This window comes from Scardinius erythrophthalmus, assembly GCF_964197995.2.
Source record: "Scardinius erythrophthalmus genome assembly, chromosome: 1".
Taxonomy (NCBI): Eukaryota; Metazoa; Chordata; class Actinopteri; order Cypriniformes; family Leuciscidae; genus Scardinius; species Scardinius erythrophthalmus.
This window is the reverse complement of record NC_138221.1, coordinates 31,463,488-31,481,698: the sequence shown is the minus strand read 5'-3', so window position 1 is coordinate 31,481,698 and position 18,211 is coordinate 31,463,488. Positions and strand designations below refer to the sequence as shown.

The following is an 18,211-nucleotide window of genomic DNA, read 5'->3' as shown; positions in this document are numbered from 1 at the left end:
AACGTCTCGCAACCTAATGACCTGGACCTACATCAGCAGAGCCGGCTGTGCCGAGAACAGATTCACGGACGTCTTCTGCCAGCTTCGGTTCTGGGCGAGGAATGTGTTCTTGGCAGACGAGAAATTTAAACATAAGTTAATTATCACTAGCTTCGCCTCTGGGGGCTGTTAAAGACCACTGAACAACAAACCCATTTTGTTGTAGTCCAATGCAGGGTTATTATATAGTTAACTAAAAGTAAAACTAAAACCATAAGTTAAATATCCATAAAATAACCGATAACTGAAATTAAATATAAAAAAAACGTAAAGTCCCCCTGCAGTCAATAATTGTATCCTTTAAACTCATCTGTGATTATCAAAATGACATTAAAAAAATTCCTGTGAAAATAATTTCTTCATGCCTTACAATAGCTTGAATGTAACACTACACCCTTCCTTCATTTAGTGTATATTTATCTTTGAATATGCAAATGAGCCCCGCCTCCACGCACTCGCACCAGCTCCGAATGCCTGATCCATTCAAGCTTTACTGTAGTAAACACTACACAATGGCAAGTGAAAATATTGGTTTAATTCAGCATACGTTTCAACCAGAAACTGATTGAGCTTGATTTTCACCACAGGGGGACTTTAAACTTATTTTATTTAAGCTATTTGCCAAGGCTAAACTAAAACTATAATCTAAATTTATAAAAAGACTTATTTTAATGTCAATGCATTAACTAAAGTTAACAAACTGAACCTTGCTGCATGATGCTCTAGTTAAATTTACATCATATTGCAGTACATGTATCAAATAAACCTCCAAAACACTTAGTTTTACAGTTTTTGTCGGTTGTTACGTGAACAGGCTGTACTTTGCTAGTGTACAATGTGACCTTAAAATTTTTTTCACATGGCAAGTTCATTAACAAACGTTCTAGTCTTGTAGTGAGAAATTAATAGACAAAAGAAATGCTGTGAGGTGCAAGAGGATGTGAACTCAACGGCACTGCCTACCTTGAATTACAACAAGAAGCTCGAGGACACGCATTTTTGCACTGCGGGTGACTTGGAGAACACACACACACACTTTGTGAAAGTGTAAACACAGGCCTCATAAAGTGGTAAGGCTTAGAGGGGCTCAGAGCGTGACAGTAGGAACACGGCCCAAAAACACAGCCTGCAGTCTTCGCTTCTGCTCATGAAAGAACAATATCTCAGCTGTAAGCACGGAGATGATGTGTGTGTTCATTCTTTACTGTCCCTCACTGACAAAGATGAGCGGGATTCAGAAGCAGCTGTCTTGGACCACACAAACACGTCTTTGGTCACCTCCGTCTAAGACGGGACTCACCCTACGGGGAATTACAATGGGTCTGTTCTTCATCTTCCTACTGTGTTCACCTTTAGGTTTCTTTTCTTCGAGTGTCCAACTTGGAAATACAAAAACGCCTGGAGAATGCGAAATCATTAGGGTTGAGGACCAAGAACTGGTTATTCAACTGCTTTCATTCTTCTCATATATATATATATATATATATATATATATATATATATATATATATATAAACTAGAACCAAATGACTTTTGAATCTACAATGTGAAAACAAAGCATAACCAATTCTCGAACTAACGATTCTTATGAGACAGATTATTTCAGTGAATCATAAATAGACCACAATCAGATTAGTTTGATTCCTAAAAGAATGACTTTTATGAACTGGATCTCTTTAGTGAATCAAAAACTTGCAGAGTGACCAGTGTAGACTGATTCCAGAATGAATGACTCTTATGAACTGGTTCTTTTTAGTAAAACAAAAACATACAGTGTGAATGTGAGTCTAATTTCCGCATAAATGACTCAATTGAGCTGATTCTTTTTAGTGAATCAAAATATACAGTGGGTCCAGTGTCTGATTCCTAGACAAATGACTCCTATGAAATGGTTCATTTTAGTGAATCAAAAACATACAGGCTGTGTTCGAAATCACCCCCTATACACTCATTCACTATTCCCGACATTACTCCAATAGTATTTTATAAAAATCAATGAAACATATTACAACATTATTAATTTCTTTAGTATTTTTTCATTTAATATATAATCAATGGTATTGTTGGGGAAAGTTACTGCATTACATTATTGCATTACTCCCAAAAAAAGTAACTAAATGCACTTCTTAGTAACTTTTTTATAGAAACTAATGCGTTAAGTTTCTTTTGCGTTACTTTTTCTCACCTGGGCTGGGCTTCCTTCAGTCTATAAATGGGAAAACAAAGTAACATGCGTTACTTATTTAAAAAATTAACTCCGCTATTTTCTTGTAAATTTAAAATTAACACGTTACTTTACACATTACTTTACAAAAAAAGTAATCTGATTACTTACGCTACTTGTAATGCGTTACACCCAGCACTACAAATATTAGATGTAATTCATGCCTGAAAAGATTCAGAGGGTGTGTTTTAATTCACTAAAGATAACTGGTTTGTCCATATTTCTTTTGAAGCACACCGTTCCACTTAGTTAGGTAGAGTAATATTAGTTATTAAATCATAAGAACTTTTCGTAGACATACCTCATGTGAATTGTGGGTTACCATGAGCACACATGATATATATTTAAAATGCACACAACAGTTAAAGGGATCTTCTAAGATTCAATCATTTTGAACGAAATAAAGCAGAACAAACTCCGATAACACATCCTTGGGTGGGCCGTAACATCAAATCTAGTTAAATCCCAAACTCAACAAACGCATCGGCCCTCCCACGCTGCGCTCCTCATAAAGCGCGTCTTATAGCGTGATCCAGGAGGAGACGTGGCCTCTGACCGTCGTGACCCCAGCAAGCGCCATACGACCACTTCATAAACGGGACGTCAGCTCCATACAACAAACAGACGCTCAACATCCAGTCACACGGAGCAGGCGGTAATTCAGAGAGGCGCATGTGCTTGACTTTAATTGCAGGAAGAGTCTGGACATTGACATGCTCTCTAAGTCTGATTCACACTGAGAGCTTGAATGGCAGCTCAGGAAGCACATGACCTTTATGAGATGTTGTCAGGCCAATTAAGAAGCTGTTTAAACAAGTAGAGCCATCAGACCTGAGCACAAGGATGACATTGATGGGGAAAAGGAGGAAACAAATGCTGAAAATCATGTAGAAATACAGAAACCCTGTCTTTAAACCTGTAAGTATAAGCTTGTTTGACTTAAAGCGGAAAATGGAAGATTTATTCACCCTTGTCATGTCTTTCCAAACCCTGTAATGTAGTTATTTTTTCCATGAAACACAAAAGTAAGAATCTTTACTCCGCTTATTCCCACACAACAATGTATTTTAAGTCTTCTGAAGTCATATGATAGCTTTGTGCGAGGAACAGACCGAGGTTCGGGTCCATCTCACTTCTGAAATGGCAAAATTCGACCTAACACATCGTTTTTGCTTACAACACAAGTGTAAACCAATTCAGTTCAGGTGTCGATTGCATCAAACCTGGTCATTTTTAATCTGTAAAGTACACAATTGTGAATGACATATGACAGTTCAGGAAGATTGTCAGTGAACAATGATTTACAATTTAGTCTCTTCACACAAAGAGCAATCGTATCCTTCTGAATCTAGCACATGAGACATACAGTATGGACTACTTATATTATGTTTTTGGGAGCTTGACAGCTATAGTCAATGTTGAATGAGCTTTTGTGTTCTACGGAAAAACAAACTGGTTTAGAATGAAATGAATGAAAACTGAAAACGGTATATGAATATAATACAGATCTAGGCAGGTGGTGCTGGGGAGGTGGAGGGCTAGATAAGTCACATAGCGCACAGCTTTAGTGCATTCGTTTGATGCAACAAGGTTTTATAGGGACATGTTAATGGATACATTATGTGTGTGTGTGTGTGTGTGTGTGTGTGTGTGTATGTGTGTATGCATGTATGTGCATATATATAGTCTATATACCGGTATATACATATATATATATAGAGGGACCGTACAAGCCAAAATCCATTCTTCAACTGTCACACACATACATTCTGTGTGTGACAGTATAAATGTATGTATGTGAAAGGAGAATGTATGTGTGTGAGAGTAGAAGAATGGATTTTGGCTTGTATGGCCCCTCATACATATACATATACATATACATATATATATACACACACACACACACACACACACACACACACACACATTACATAAGATATTAAGACTTGTTTTTAGAGAATGAATTTTAATGCAGGTGTAGTTTTGTCTTAATGCACCGATATGATCAAGTTAAAATAAAAAAAAAAGTGAAAAACAATCTGCCAGTGCAGTGACAAAATGCACTCGTACGAAAATAAGCCTTGATATCGCATGCAGTGTTACTTCTCAAGTAAATGTATCTTGTTTTAAGGAGGACTAACGTAAAAAAGATGTGGCCTCGCTGCTAGAACACACTGAACAGTCCTCTCTCGACTATCTCCATCTCGAAACACGGCAAAAAGGCCAAAAATGGCCAGTTCCATCCAGTTTCAACAGGGGTTTCGTAAGCATACTCAAGGCCGCACTCCACCAGCCCACGGCACGGCCTGGCTCACGAGCGTGTGGTTCAGACGGGCTGTTCTAATCTGTAATAAGTCCTCCAAAAGGAGTGAGGCAAATGTGTGGCACCGCACTGCACAAATACCAGCGTCCACCTCGAGCCTGACGCCACGGGCCGAGAGGGAGACGCCGAAACACTCCCCTGTGGAAAATGCAGATCAGCCCTAATGCCCCCCGACCACAACAGCTTCTAAATCCATCTCCTGAGAGAGAGAGAGAGAAGCATGAGGGAAAGTCAGATCCTCACCACAACATTTTTACCTCTGAAGAGATGTAATTTAAAATGAACCGCAGGAAGGTCAACACTGGAGCTCCTGCAGCCAGGTTTTTTCATTTCCCGTCCTCGCTCACATGGATAGGTGTGTGTTTATTCGGGGCCGCTTCCAGTAAGGTGGTTTTGCAAAAGTACGGGTTGAGATAAGTGTCATGTTTGTGCGTGCGTGCGCACTCTACGACAGGGGTTTTTCTGCTTTAAAAAGAAGCCTTTCTTTTTTAAACTCTTTTCCATCTCGCTTAAATCGAGGGGCAGTTTTTCTCCGGTGGGCTTCGGGACAATGTGGTCTCACCGCCTGCTAGCACACAAGAAGTGTTATATACAGGGGAAAGTACAAAAAGACGTAGCAACACAAGACAGACATTCATAACTGAGCTAAAGGAGCGACAGAGCGAAACGGTCGCCATCTCAGCAAAACACTTCTCATGGAAGACGGAGAATAAGGGACAGATCAAGCCGTGAAACTTTAATGTCAAAAAAACCTCAGAAGGTCAAGCCAGACAAATGTTATCATCCTTAACAAAAACTTAACGAAACTGAAATAAAAATAAAAGCTAACATTCATGTAGAATGTACATTTTCATTATACTAATAAAACATATAAATACCTGTTTTTTAGTTTAATTTTGTATGTTTTTTAACTAAACTCAAGTACATTTTCATAATACTAATAATAATATAAAAATCTATTTTTAATGTAATCTTATTTAATTATATATAGGCTATAGCATTAAACAAAAATGTCACTAGATAGAAATTACACTAGACTGTGCACAGAACAAATTAAAGGCGTTAAACAAAAAATGTTTTACTAGTTAGTGTAGTTAACTTAGGCAGCCAATAAATATTACATTTAAAAAAAAAATTAAATTAAACTAGAAATAATAATAATAATAATAAAACTAAATCTAACAATGACTGAAATAAATATTTATTAATAAATAATAAAAAAGAACTTTAAGTCCCACTGTAGTCAATAATCTTATCGCTTAAACTCATCTTTAAATCACCAAAATTACATATTTAAACTTTTTTTTCATAGTTTGAAAAAAATGCCTTAAAATAGCTTGAATGTAACTCTACAGCCTTGCCTCATTTAGTATACGCGGTTCTATGAATATGCAAATGAGCCCCGCCTCCACTCACTCACTCCAGCTCAGAGATCCACTCGTTGACGATCAGACGTTGATCTGATTGGTTACAAGGTAGAAACATTTCAAACCGTGTTTTTGAGACTGTCTTTGGTTCACTGCAGTTTAAAAGAGAAAATACTACGCAATGGTGTTGACTTATGAATTTACATATGGATTGTCTTAAAGCATATTAAAAACATCAAATAGACAATATTAAACCTTGATTTTAATCACATTAATTTTTTTTTTTTTCTAAAACTACAACAACCTGGTTTGGAGAATATATTCAAATATAGTAAAGACATAAGAAGAGACATAATTTGCTTGGACAAACCCAAAGCATGATGGAAACTGGAAAGCCACTGAACAGGAGCGAGGACAAAGATCAGACATAGTGGGCGCTTGAGGGATGATGGACTTTGAACAAAACACGCACGTCTTCTGTCTGCTGATTTCTATAGGTCCTGAACAAAGATGTGCAGAAGAGTTAAAGCTCCAGAGTTCCTGTCTGAGTGTGTGTAAAGAGTTCATGAGTACACAGCAGTAGTGAAGCGTGCTAGGCACACACACACACACACACACGGCAGCAAGACAGTGGGTAATAAAACAGGAGTAAAAACTATAATCATGCTCCAATGTGGATGTTACGCTGTGATTTGTGCTAGTCTTTGAGGAGAACAGTGTGTGTGTGTGTGTGTGTGTGTGTGTATATTCCCATACATCTATTTTATAGCACAAGTCAGGCTGATGAAAACTGTCTTTTAACATTATCAGCACAGCATGGCTGCTCAAATTTAAACCAGCCACATAAAATCCCCTCAAAAAAACCAAGTCAAAATGCAAAACACATTAAACATGAAGCTATATTCACATCCTAGTGCTCCTGACCATAAGATCCTCAACCACACATAACCAGCACAAACCAGCTAACTAACTGACTTTTCTGAAAGCTATAACGTCAAGTTGAAGCCCTTCGATCTCCATTTTAGCATAACGAACAAAACAGAGAGGAAAACTCTTCATGAATGTTCCGCTGCTGTTCTTTTAAAAGCGCCTCTCCACCTTTTCTTTTCATTCTTTGGCTCTCACCATGAGGAAATTCTTTCATTTCCCACCCACGTCCCACTTGGATGAAGTTGGGAATCTCATTAAAGTCTCAACTTCTTCCGCTCGCCCTCGACAGAAAGCAGGTGATTGACTTACGGCCATTACGCGTGAGGAGCTGAATATATATATAACCACTGCACGGCTGTATTGTTCCATATGAAAGTTCAAGCCATCTAAAATCCGTCAAGGAAAAGTTCTAAAAGACATTCACAGTATGTTGCTCATGTCTGATCTAATGGCCAGTGGAAACAGAGCATGATGGGCAGGTGTGTCCACAAACGCCCGGGATAAACGTCCATCAAGTCGCTCGAGTAATTGAGCGGCTGTTCTATTGACACTAATGCGTTCCTGTTATTCTATGTACAAATAAACCCGTCACATCTCAGCCGCGCCACACGTTTGCCCTCTTCTCGGGAGCTAAACACAACATGTTTGCTAATAAACTTCTGCTGAACGACATCCAGTGAATGCTGGTAACAGCTAAGGACACAGAAAGAAGAAAAAGAAAAAGACAGAAAGCTGGAAAACTACAGTCAGCAAAACGGGCAGCTGCATGTGATTGTGTTTGACGTTCTGGAGACAAATAACAGATGAAAATGAAAAAGTAGCTGGACAATTTCATGGCATCAGGTTTGACGATCTATTAGAGAGCAAATCCACATCATTAGCTCCGTCACGAACACAAAATGGGTTGCTGGTCTGCTCTGACGTGGACGGTAGGGTAAAACGATGTTTAATGCCAATAATAAAATGCAACTGTAAATAAAAAGCAACTACCATATGCATAGTTATAGACAGCTAAATGAATAGGCTTTAAAAAGACGTCACATTCTCTTTTCTTGTTGGTGTTCATCCAATCAAACTCATTCAGGTGACACCTAAACAAAACTAGTCAAATAAATCTAATAAAAAGCTGGTAAAAAGAAAATTAATTTAACTATATGCTTTCATCGTCAAAAACAATGAAAAAAATGAAAAATAAAAATAAAACTAAGATCACAGCAGGAAGGATAAACATGATTTGTACACAAACTAAATAAAAAGTAGAATTTTTATATATATATATATATATATATATATATATATATATATATATATATATACTTTCGCAAATGACAAAAAATATTAGGTCTGTGTTGGGTCACCATTGAAGTTAAAAAACTCTTGAATAGTTTGAAATGCTATTGAAATCAGTTACATTCAAATCATTTCAACTGATTCAATTATCTTGCTTCATTTTTCCATGTTGCAAACTTTCCAAATTTGATCAAATTTACTTAGGCCTGTATTAATGGAAGTTAGTGGTGTGTGTGTGTGTGTGTGTGTGTGTGTGTGTGTGTGTGCGTGTGTGTGTGTGTGTGTGTGTGTGTGTGTGTGTGTGTGTGTGTGTGTGTGTGTGTGTGTGCGTGTGTGTGCCACTCGGTGTTGGCAGCAGTTATTGGCCACTGTAGTCGAGGCAGCGCAGGAAACCATTCACTAATGTGAAACACACTAGTCCTGGTGTCCGTGCGTGGAGGACGGTCGTTCAGCACACAGCTACAATCCATTCATAACCAAGTTCCAACCCACAAATAATATAAAGATGATAATGATAATATATGAGATAATGATAATATATAATAATGATGATGATGTTCATATTAATAATAATAATTATTATTAATTGTATCTGATTCCTACCCCAAAAAAACTTTAAAATTAAAATTCACTGATATTTCCAAGTTCACATTTCCAAGTTATATAATCACATAAAAACATATAAAAGTATATTACAATTTTAAAATATTTTTTATTATTTTCTCTAATGAAATCAAAATATTAAAAGTCAGATATTTTCAAGTTTTCTATTTAAAAATAAATAAATAATTGAAATAAAAATAAAATAAAAAATAAATTGTAAAATATATTAGTTTTGTAAAACAATGTAAGAAAAAAAAGAAAAAAAAAGAAATATTGATTTGATTAATTTCCAAAATAAAGCACAACATCACAATTTGTATATATTTAAATGGTTGAATGTCAACATGAAAAGATGTATTCAACAGATGGCCATTAACGGCTGTATATGGGGCAACAGGGAGATGCTCTTATACATTTACATTGTTAGGCCGTGTGTCCACCAAAGCGTTTTTAGCCAGCTGCAAACGCTAGGCGCTCTGCTGAAAACGTCTATCTATGGGCGCTTGAGAGCGCTTTGGCAGCGTTGCGTTTTTTTCAGTTGAGACACTTTGCTTGTTATGATACGGAATATCCACGAAAGTGTTACTAGTAAATAATTTCACACATATTTTGTTTCTGTGTTGATTCTATATTAAAATGTCAATACAATGTAATGTATTTTCTCTGGCTCTTGTTTTAAATTATTTTGTCCCGTTATTATGCTTGTTGTTGTCATCTGTTGACGTTGTACAAGCAGAATGTGGCGGTTGGTCGGTGTGGTATTAGTCCCGCCCCTTCTCCACTGTGATTGGACGGTTGGGTAAAAAGTGACAGTGATGAGCGCTGCGTTTTACCCAAAGTTCAACATTCTTCAACTCTCGGCGACCTGTAGAAAACGCTGAACGCTCAGCGCTTCAGCGTGAAAAAAAACGCCCAGCGCCTCGTTACAGTCATGCCGTTTTAAAAACAGGCCGTTCCCATTGAAAACAATTGAAAAAATACACCAGCCGAATGAAAAACCGCTTTGGTGGACACACGGCCTTAGACTCTTCAAACACGCTACTACAAATGAGAAAGCTTATACTGTAATCAGTTTAACACACAGCCAAAACACAGAAGGAACAATACGAAACAATTCCCACCCAACAAACCAGCATCAGGACAGTTTAAAAAGCCACATAAGAAAAACAACGGCTCAATGGATGGAAGGAGGACAAAATTCCTAATTAAAACCATATTTGCAAGAAAAAAAAGGTGGAAAAGGGAGTGTTTTTCTTCTCCTTTTACTTTTTGTTATTCTTTTTCAAAGGCACAGAAAGGGACTTATTCCACAGACACTCTGAAAATACCTGCGGGACGGATACAAAGACACCGGGGATTTATGGGGGATTTTAACCGCCAGCTGTCAAATATTTCCACATTCATCTTTCAGAAAGGCCCAAGAGATCTTTAATACTCCTCGGCATGCGCCCTTTAATTGGAATCCCATTGCGTTTGAGTTGGACTGCATGTGGATTGGAGGTTACGAGGTAAAAAAAAGCACAGATGAGGGGGAAAACAAGTGAGTTTTTGACAGCTTACACAAGCTTTGGAGAAAAGATAGAACCGTGGTACTGTACCACATTTTGGCGGCCCCGCTTTTTCCACCTCAGCATCATAAACCTTTTCAGACCATGTCTCCAACAAAAAACTGCTCCCCATCACCCCCCAATTGCTGTTGAAGTCTTTATTCCTCCAAACTAAAAGCCTCAAAATGAGTAACAGATTCTACTGACCCACCAGTCGGCCTCCAAATTGTGGCCGCTTCACCTCAACACCTGGGATTTGAATCCCGACGTGACCTCCATGACCAGATCCGAGCGCGACCGCAGCACCCGAAAAACTCATCCGTTTGCCCGCCCGCTCTGGCTCAATCTACACAAAGCAGCTCAAAAGAAAAGGAACTGACAGCAGAAAAGAGCACCGAGGGAGGAAAATGAAACTACTGTATAGTCGGCCCAACACGCGGCAAACGTAAACACAACGTTCCCCCTCTTTTTTGGAGCGCTGGTACTCCGAGTACAGCTGCCGGTAATCCAGGCCTTGCAGTTTCATCTGGGTTTGATTTGGGAAGTGGGAAGGGGGGGGGTCATATACGCAACAGAGCGTTTATTAGTGAGGCCCCTCAATCCTGCTGATTAAAGTGCGTTTGGATCGATTACAGCAGATGCCTGAGCGTGCCGGGGCCGGAGCAGAGCGAATGGGCAAGTAAAAGTAAATAAACCCCACCCAAACCCCTGAGACCCTGTTAAACACGCTCAGAACTCAACACGAAAGACCTGTGGAGATCAGGAGTTGGTATTCTCGCTCGCTTTCAACAGCTACAACACGTCCTCGGTTGAGAAGAAGCTACAGGCTACCGGTTCTCTAGAGGCCTGTATTGAATAAAAAGCTCATACATCTCAAATGCTACACAGTTGGGACACTGATTCATGCGATTGCGTGTTAAGGGTATGAACGGATGCTTACCCTGCATATTTGTGGATATTTGCCGCAACTGTGGACAGTTAGCTAGCGAAACTCAAGCCTCCTGCTGAGCTTATGGTTTTTGAGCTACATTCACAGGAGAACTTCATTTCAGACCAACATTCCCCATGTCAAGACCAAGTATAAGGAACAAACAGCCACTAAACTCAATAGCCTTATCAATTGCCTGTCCGGGTGTGATTGTCCGCCACAAGTTTGTGTCCTAGAGGACGTAAGTCTACAGAGAGCCCAATTGGGATTGTGAACTACGCTGCCCTGTTCACACCTGGTATTAAGATGCATTTTGGTCGATCGGATCACAAGTGGACGACGCTAAATACAGGTGTAAACGGGGTCTAAAACGTTTTGAGCTAGTCCACTTTCGACCACTTCCAGTTGTAGTCGAAAACACATTCGACCGGATGTTTCGTAGTGTAAACGCTTATGTGGACCGTCGAATGTGTTAGAACAGCCACAAAAGACCGCCTACTCTCCGACTACTGACTTAATGCGTAAACATTATGGGAAGTGCACTAGACAGACTGGATTTAAACTTTGACGGGTGAAGACCCAAGTTTGGTTTGAAGATGAAAAACGCACCAATCACAATGTTCTCTCACCATTCCTGATTTCTAACACACACTCACAGTGTTCGGCTGGTCTTGTGGCTTTCAGAGCAGAAAAGAAAGCTGCTGTTCTCTGTATGTTTTTCCATAGTCTTCGAATCGCGTTCATATGTAAATTGCGCGAGTTTATCTCATCCATTAGATCGAAAGATCTGGAAAAAAAACCATACATTTACCGGCCCATAGACGCTCCCCTCGAATAAATCAGGACAGAAGTGGTTTAAAGTGGACACAAGAGACAGATTAAAACACCAGGTGTAAATGGGAATACGTCTCCCTCATCTACTTGTGATCCGATTGACTAAAACACACCTTAATACCAGTTGTAAACAGGGCCAAAAAGCGGTAACTCAACAAAACTCATCACAAAAGACCCGTGGAGATCCAGGAGTTGGTGTTCTCATCCGCTTTCAACATGTCCTGAATTGAGAAGCTACAGGTTTCCGGTCCTCTAGAGGCCTTTATAAAATCAAGAGTTTGGTGAGGAATACTTAAACATCTCAAATGCTTCACAGTTGGACAAAGATACGTGCAATTTTGTGTAAGGAGTACGCATGGACGCATATATTTGTGGATATTTCCAACAACTGTGGACAATTAGCAAGTGAAACTCAAGCCTCCTGCTGAGTTTATGGTTTCTGAGCTAGATACGTAGAAGACCTTCATTTCAGACCAACATTCCCCGTAGCAAGACCAACTATTAGGAACAAACAGCCACAAAACAGCATTTTGATTATCAACTGCCTGTCCAGAAAAGTCCTAGAGGAAGTCTCTCTCCACGGAGCCCAAATGGGATTGTGAACTGCGCTGCCAATGTTTACTCAAAAAGCTGGTTGCAATTGAGTGAAATTATAAAGTTTGCTGATTGCACCCGGGCCAGAAGGTCCAATTAAAGTCATTATAATTATGTTTATGAGGTGAGGGAGTGGACGGGGGTGGGGGTAAAGGGTGTAGAACGCAACAAGCTCCAATTGAGATTAAAATCAGTTCAATATGGAAAACAATCCTGATGACTGTTATCCTCCATTCCAATTAAACCACCCATCCATTAACCCACAAGTCCAACTTCAGCTGCGTGTGTGCGTGTGTGTATCATGGGACTAGACGAGATTCATATTCATGTACCATGGTATTTGTGAAGTACTCCGAAGTACTTCAAAAACATGCTACATGTCCAAAAATATGTTTAAAAACCTCAAAAATAACATGGTACCTTGTCCAAAAAAAAACAAAAAAAAGGAGTTTTTTTTATACCTTTTAGGGTCAAATTTTTTGATCCAGGCCTTTGTTTTGACTCTTTGTGCAAACTCCAATTCATCCAGTTCCAAACTATTGCAGAATTACAAACATTACATACTTAATCCCCCTACTTTCCATCCGTTTCCGAGAAACAGCTCATAACAAAAGATCAAGCGTGCCACAATGTTTGGCTGCAAAGTAAATCACAACACGAAACAGACATGAACCATAAAATCGTTAATAAACAAAGCAAACTAAAGGGTAATGCCTCTTAAGGACTAAGAGCCACAGGAGGGCCGTTACTTGTAGCCATGTTCATTTATGAACGTAAAGAGGTTTAGCAGCATGATCCTGCCTCAACTGACTCATTATTACATTACAGTATAAATCCCAGTCCTATTGCTTTATCAACAAGTAGATATAGCAAACAGGACTGTTAAAGATAGTGTAGGGATCATTACTCCAGTAAAACTCTAGTTTTCACCCATACGCAGCCTCAATAATAAGGTGATTATCTGGCTGGTATTGCAACGGTAATGCAGTGAGACATCAGTTTGTGTCGCAGGCAGTGCCAGAGACCAAGATTACGATCTGAACGGAAGAAGTAAAGAGCACTAGCATTATCTCTCTTGGCTCGTTACGCTACACATTTTTAGATACCAGACAACAGCTGACCTCCTGTTTTTTTGCTAGCGAGGGGAAGTGGTGATTGCATTTTCCCCCCAATTTACTTCTTGATTCCAGTTTGTCCTGGATCGCAACCAGTCGAGTAATTAAGCGCAGAGAAACTCGGCTCTGAGCCGCCGGTCCTAAAGAATAAAACTAGGGAAATAAAGAGTAAAAGTGCTGATGCAGGATCAGCTTTCACTCCATCCACTCTGATATGAACAGAAAAGAACAGGCAGTTTTTAAATGGACACTGAAACAGTACAGCTGAAAGACAGGAAAAGGAATAGATGGTGGACGAGAGGGAAAACGCAAACAGGGAAAGACATTTGGAAAGGTGAAAATAAGGCTCTCGCTCACATCTGCTGGCCATGAGATTTTAAAGACAACTGACCATCCATTATAATCACCATCATTTGGAGTCAATTCAGCCAAACATAAGTGGATGAAAAAAGTGTCTCTGAAATAGTCATATATACACATGAAAAAAGTTATGAGACGTGAGGATTATGCCAATGCTCACTTTAGAAAACGGGCCAAGAAATTAAATAAAGACATTACAGGGATGTTGGAACTATTTGAAAAAATAAACTGACTGGAGTTTACAGGCATGATGAGTTTTGAAAACAAGCAATTGTATGCAACTATGAGTTGTTTCATGCAATGCTCATAAGTTACTATAAAATAAAATAATAAAATAAAATAAAATAAATACATAAAATAAAAAATTATACAATAATAAAAGTAAACAAAATATATAGAAAAAAAGACAAAACAACTAAAATATAATAAAAATATAATATAAAATAATATTTCACAGCAATCAATTCACATAGATAATATGTGTTAGTAATATTTTACTTATAATGCTCAGTAGTTACTATAAAATAAAATAAAATTTAAATAAAATAATAAAAAAAATAAACAACTAAATATAATATAAATATAACATAAAATTCACATGAATCAATTGACATAATGTGACCCTGGACCACAAAACCAGTCACATGGGTCACAATCTTGAAATTGAGATTTATACATGCTATGAAAGCTGAATAAATAAGCTTTCCATTGATGTATGGATTTGTTAGGATAGGACAATATTTGGCCGAGATACGACTATTTGAACATCTGGAATCTAAGAGTGCAAACAAATCTAAACATTGAGAAAATCGCCTTTAAAGTTGTCCATTTATGTTCGCGATTGTGCTGCATTCACACACAAAAATAAATGTTTTATATATTTACGGTAGGAAATTTACAAAATATCTTCATGGAACATGATCTTTACTTAATATCCTAATGATTTTTGGCATAAAAGAAAAATGGATCATTTTGACCTATACAATGTATTGTTGGCTATTGCCACAAATATACCCGTGCGACTTGTGACTGGTTTTGTGATCCAGGGTCACATATATAATATTTGTTAGTAATATTTTACCTTTAACAGACAGGTAAAATAAAGTGGCTTGAGCTGTTGTCCGTCAACTACAGTGTAAATAATGTAAATTGCTGATTTTAATGTGAGCAATCTAGTTTTTCAGGCCCAAAGCCACCTTTTCTGCAGTAGAAACACTGCAGTTTTAAGCATCCAGCTTCACTGGCAACATTTTGGTGGAAAAAGGGTCACTGGAACCTTTATTTTTAGGAGTGAACCGAAGCGTTAACTGCTCTCGATGCAGGTGTTGACACGTGGAAAACGTAAGAATGTCGGACAGCTTGACACCAGATGATCTAGCTCTCCTCTGTCAACCAATAATACAACAATGGCAAATACTTCATCCCACCTCTAGCCAGTCACTCTAGCCGCTTCGAGATGGGCGACAGCTCGATTGTTTCGCATTTTCCAGTTCAATTCATGGGCGACACAATCTGGCTGTAGAAACAGTCTTCTGTGATCCTGTGAAATATTCATGGATTCTATAATCTCCTACAATGGCGCATACCAAAAGGGGTTTCTTTACGAGGGGGATTTTGTCGCCACACAGAGAAGCTGTTATCCGTCTGACCGTAGGAAATAAGTTCAGACAGGAGAGGTGGGTGTTTAAGGACTCACTGTGTAAACCACACAAACAAAGCACTGCTCTTAGAGAATGACCTCTGTGTCTTTGCGCGTGGAAAATCATCACTCCGTTCGCTCCAAGCACACCTCTACGGCTGAGCGGACCTGCCGCCACAACAGACCCGAGTAAACCACGCTTTTCCTACAGGCTCCGTCTGTGAACACGCCACTGGACCTCGGCCATCAGAATCACAGTGTAGACACACTTCAACAAATAAACTCCAGCTCGGGGACGACACTGAGAGAAAGCCTTCTGTTTCCCCAACCAGCTCTTTCAATGACCGCTTTCACATGCACAAGAATATTCCTAATTCAGTTATAGAAACTGTACCTAATTATATTACTTTTTAACAATATATTTGGTCATATTATGATTGGGAATTCATCATGCACTGCTGTTAAAAAGTTTGGAGTCTGTAAGATTTTCCAAGGCTGCATTTATTTGATCAAAAATACAGTAAAAACAGTAATATAGTGAAATATATTACTATTTAAATAACTATTTTCTATTATAATATATTGTAAAATGTAATTTATTCCTTTTCAGCATCATTACTCCAGTCTTCAGTGTCACATGATCCTCCAGAAATCATTCTAATATGATGATTTGATGATCAAGAAACATTTCTGATTATTATCAATGTAGAAATTTCAAAAGAACAGCATTTACTGACATTATAAATGTCTTTACTGTCACTTTTAATCAATTTAATGTATCCTTGCTGTTTAAAATTATAATTATTTTCCACAAAAATAAATAAAACAAACTCATAAACGGTAGTGTGAATATTAAATGTTAAAATATTAAAAGACATGGACATGAATCAATGTACAACAGGCCTGCATTTTGCCATTTATAGTGCTTTTACATGAGAATCAATGCATTGATTAAATTACTAACATTGCACTGTAAGAAATGGCAAAAGCATCTTTAGTATTTAAAGTGCATGCCTCAGTTTATTATATTTATATAGCTGTGATGATTACTATGTACTTTACTATATACATACATTTCTCCAGAATTAAGGATTAATAAACTATGTGCATGTAAAAGCAGTCATAGATACTCTCAAAGATAAGGCTTTTGTTCTGTCCAACGGACGCATTTATACACCTGCAGATTGCACAATTTCTGCCCACACAAGCCACAAAAAAGCAGTTAAAATCCCGCCACACTAACTTTGACTTGTGCGTTTTGACTTACGCGTTGGAGGTGGCCAAAGACAGCGAGCTGAGAGAGGAGGTCAACTTCCTGCTGTCCCAGAGTCTCACTTCCTGTTGCCTCACCTGCGAGCACAGGTGCATTTACACATTACACTCTATTATTGACACTTTGGACAAGAAAACCCATAGTAAATTAGTGAAGTAATACTACAATCTACATCAAACATACTTAACTTTATTTTTTAAACTCATTTAAGTAGGTAGAAAACTTCAAAATTACCTGGTTAAAGCCAGTCGTGAGCAAGTTGTCATTTTTGACCCAAAGTACACGAGAGTCTCTATTAGCCTGATGACCCTGGACACACTGTGGAGACAAAGACAGACGCATGAGACATAACACTCATTTTTAGTATTATGACATATTCATAAAATAGGCCACATGCTTTAAGCTAGAATTCAAAATGAACACTTAATGCTAAATTTTAAATGCAAGTACGAATAAAGCAAAATGCTTTTAAACTGCTTTAACATAAAGAGATAAGCAGAGGTTTGTATAGACTGGGGGTTGAGATGAATGGAGAGTGTTGAAAGCAAATGTCCGACAGCGGTCTGCAGTGAACCCCGATGACTGAACGATTGACACCTAAAAGAAAACTCCTCTTCCTGTCCTTTAAAGATGTCTTTGTGTGAGAGCGGGCAGATCAGGGCTTGTCTGTGAGGTCAATGACATCTGCCTCTGACAGACAGCTAAATCACTCTAACATCATAATGATGCTTTTATAACAACGCTGCCATAATCACGAGCGGCAAAACAGTTCAAATGATGGGAAAAGATGGCGAACTGCGTTTGATGTGGAGTTTTTCTAAAGGCAGTGTGTGTTTCTGCACAATTAAGACATTAACTTTGAAAGGTCAAAAGCCAAGGGTCTAGCTTGAATTTCCAGGCCGGTTTATCCTGGTTAGTGCTGGTCTAGATGGTGGTTCGACACAGTTATAATGTTTACCAGCGACGTTCTTTCTGGGATAAACATAGGTCAAGTTGTAGAAACCATTTATGTGTTCACTGAACTCAAAATTGTAAGTTGGAAAAATGATGCATGCATGAATATATGAATGAAATAATGCATAAATGAATGAAGGCATGAACAAATATTTGAATAAATTAATGAATGAATGAACGAGCGAATGAAT

At 38.3% G+C, this 18,211-nt stretch overlaps 1 protein-coding gene across 1 annotated transcript in view; it reads right to left on the bottom strand.

Moving 5' to 3' along the window:
- The window catches only part of coro7 (coronin 7), a 144,376-nt gene that overhangs the window by 67,182 nt on the left and 58,983 nt on the right, over nucleotides 1-18,211 (bottom strand). Inside the window, exons 8-9 of the mRNA XM_081379579.1 lie at nucleotides 17,301-17,384; nucleotides 17,061-17,143 (exon numbers count right to left, since the gene is read on the bottom strand). Of these exons, the coding sequence (XP_081235705.1) occupies nucleotides 17,061-17,143; nucleotides 17,301-17,384 (167 nt within the window). The remainder of the gene's footprint in view (nucleotides 1-17,060; nucleotides 17,144-17,300; nucleotides 17,385-18,211) is intronic.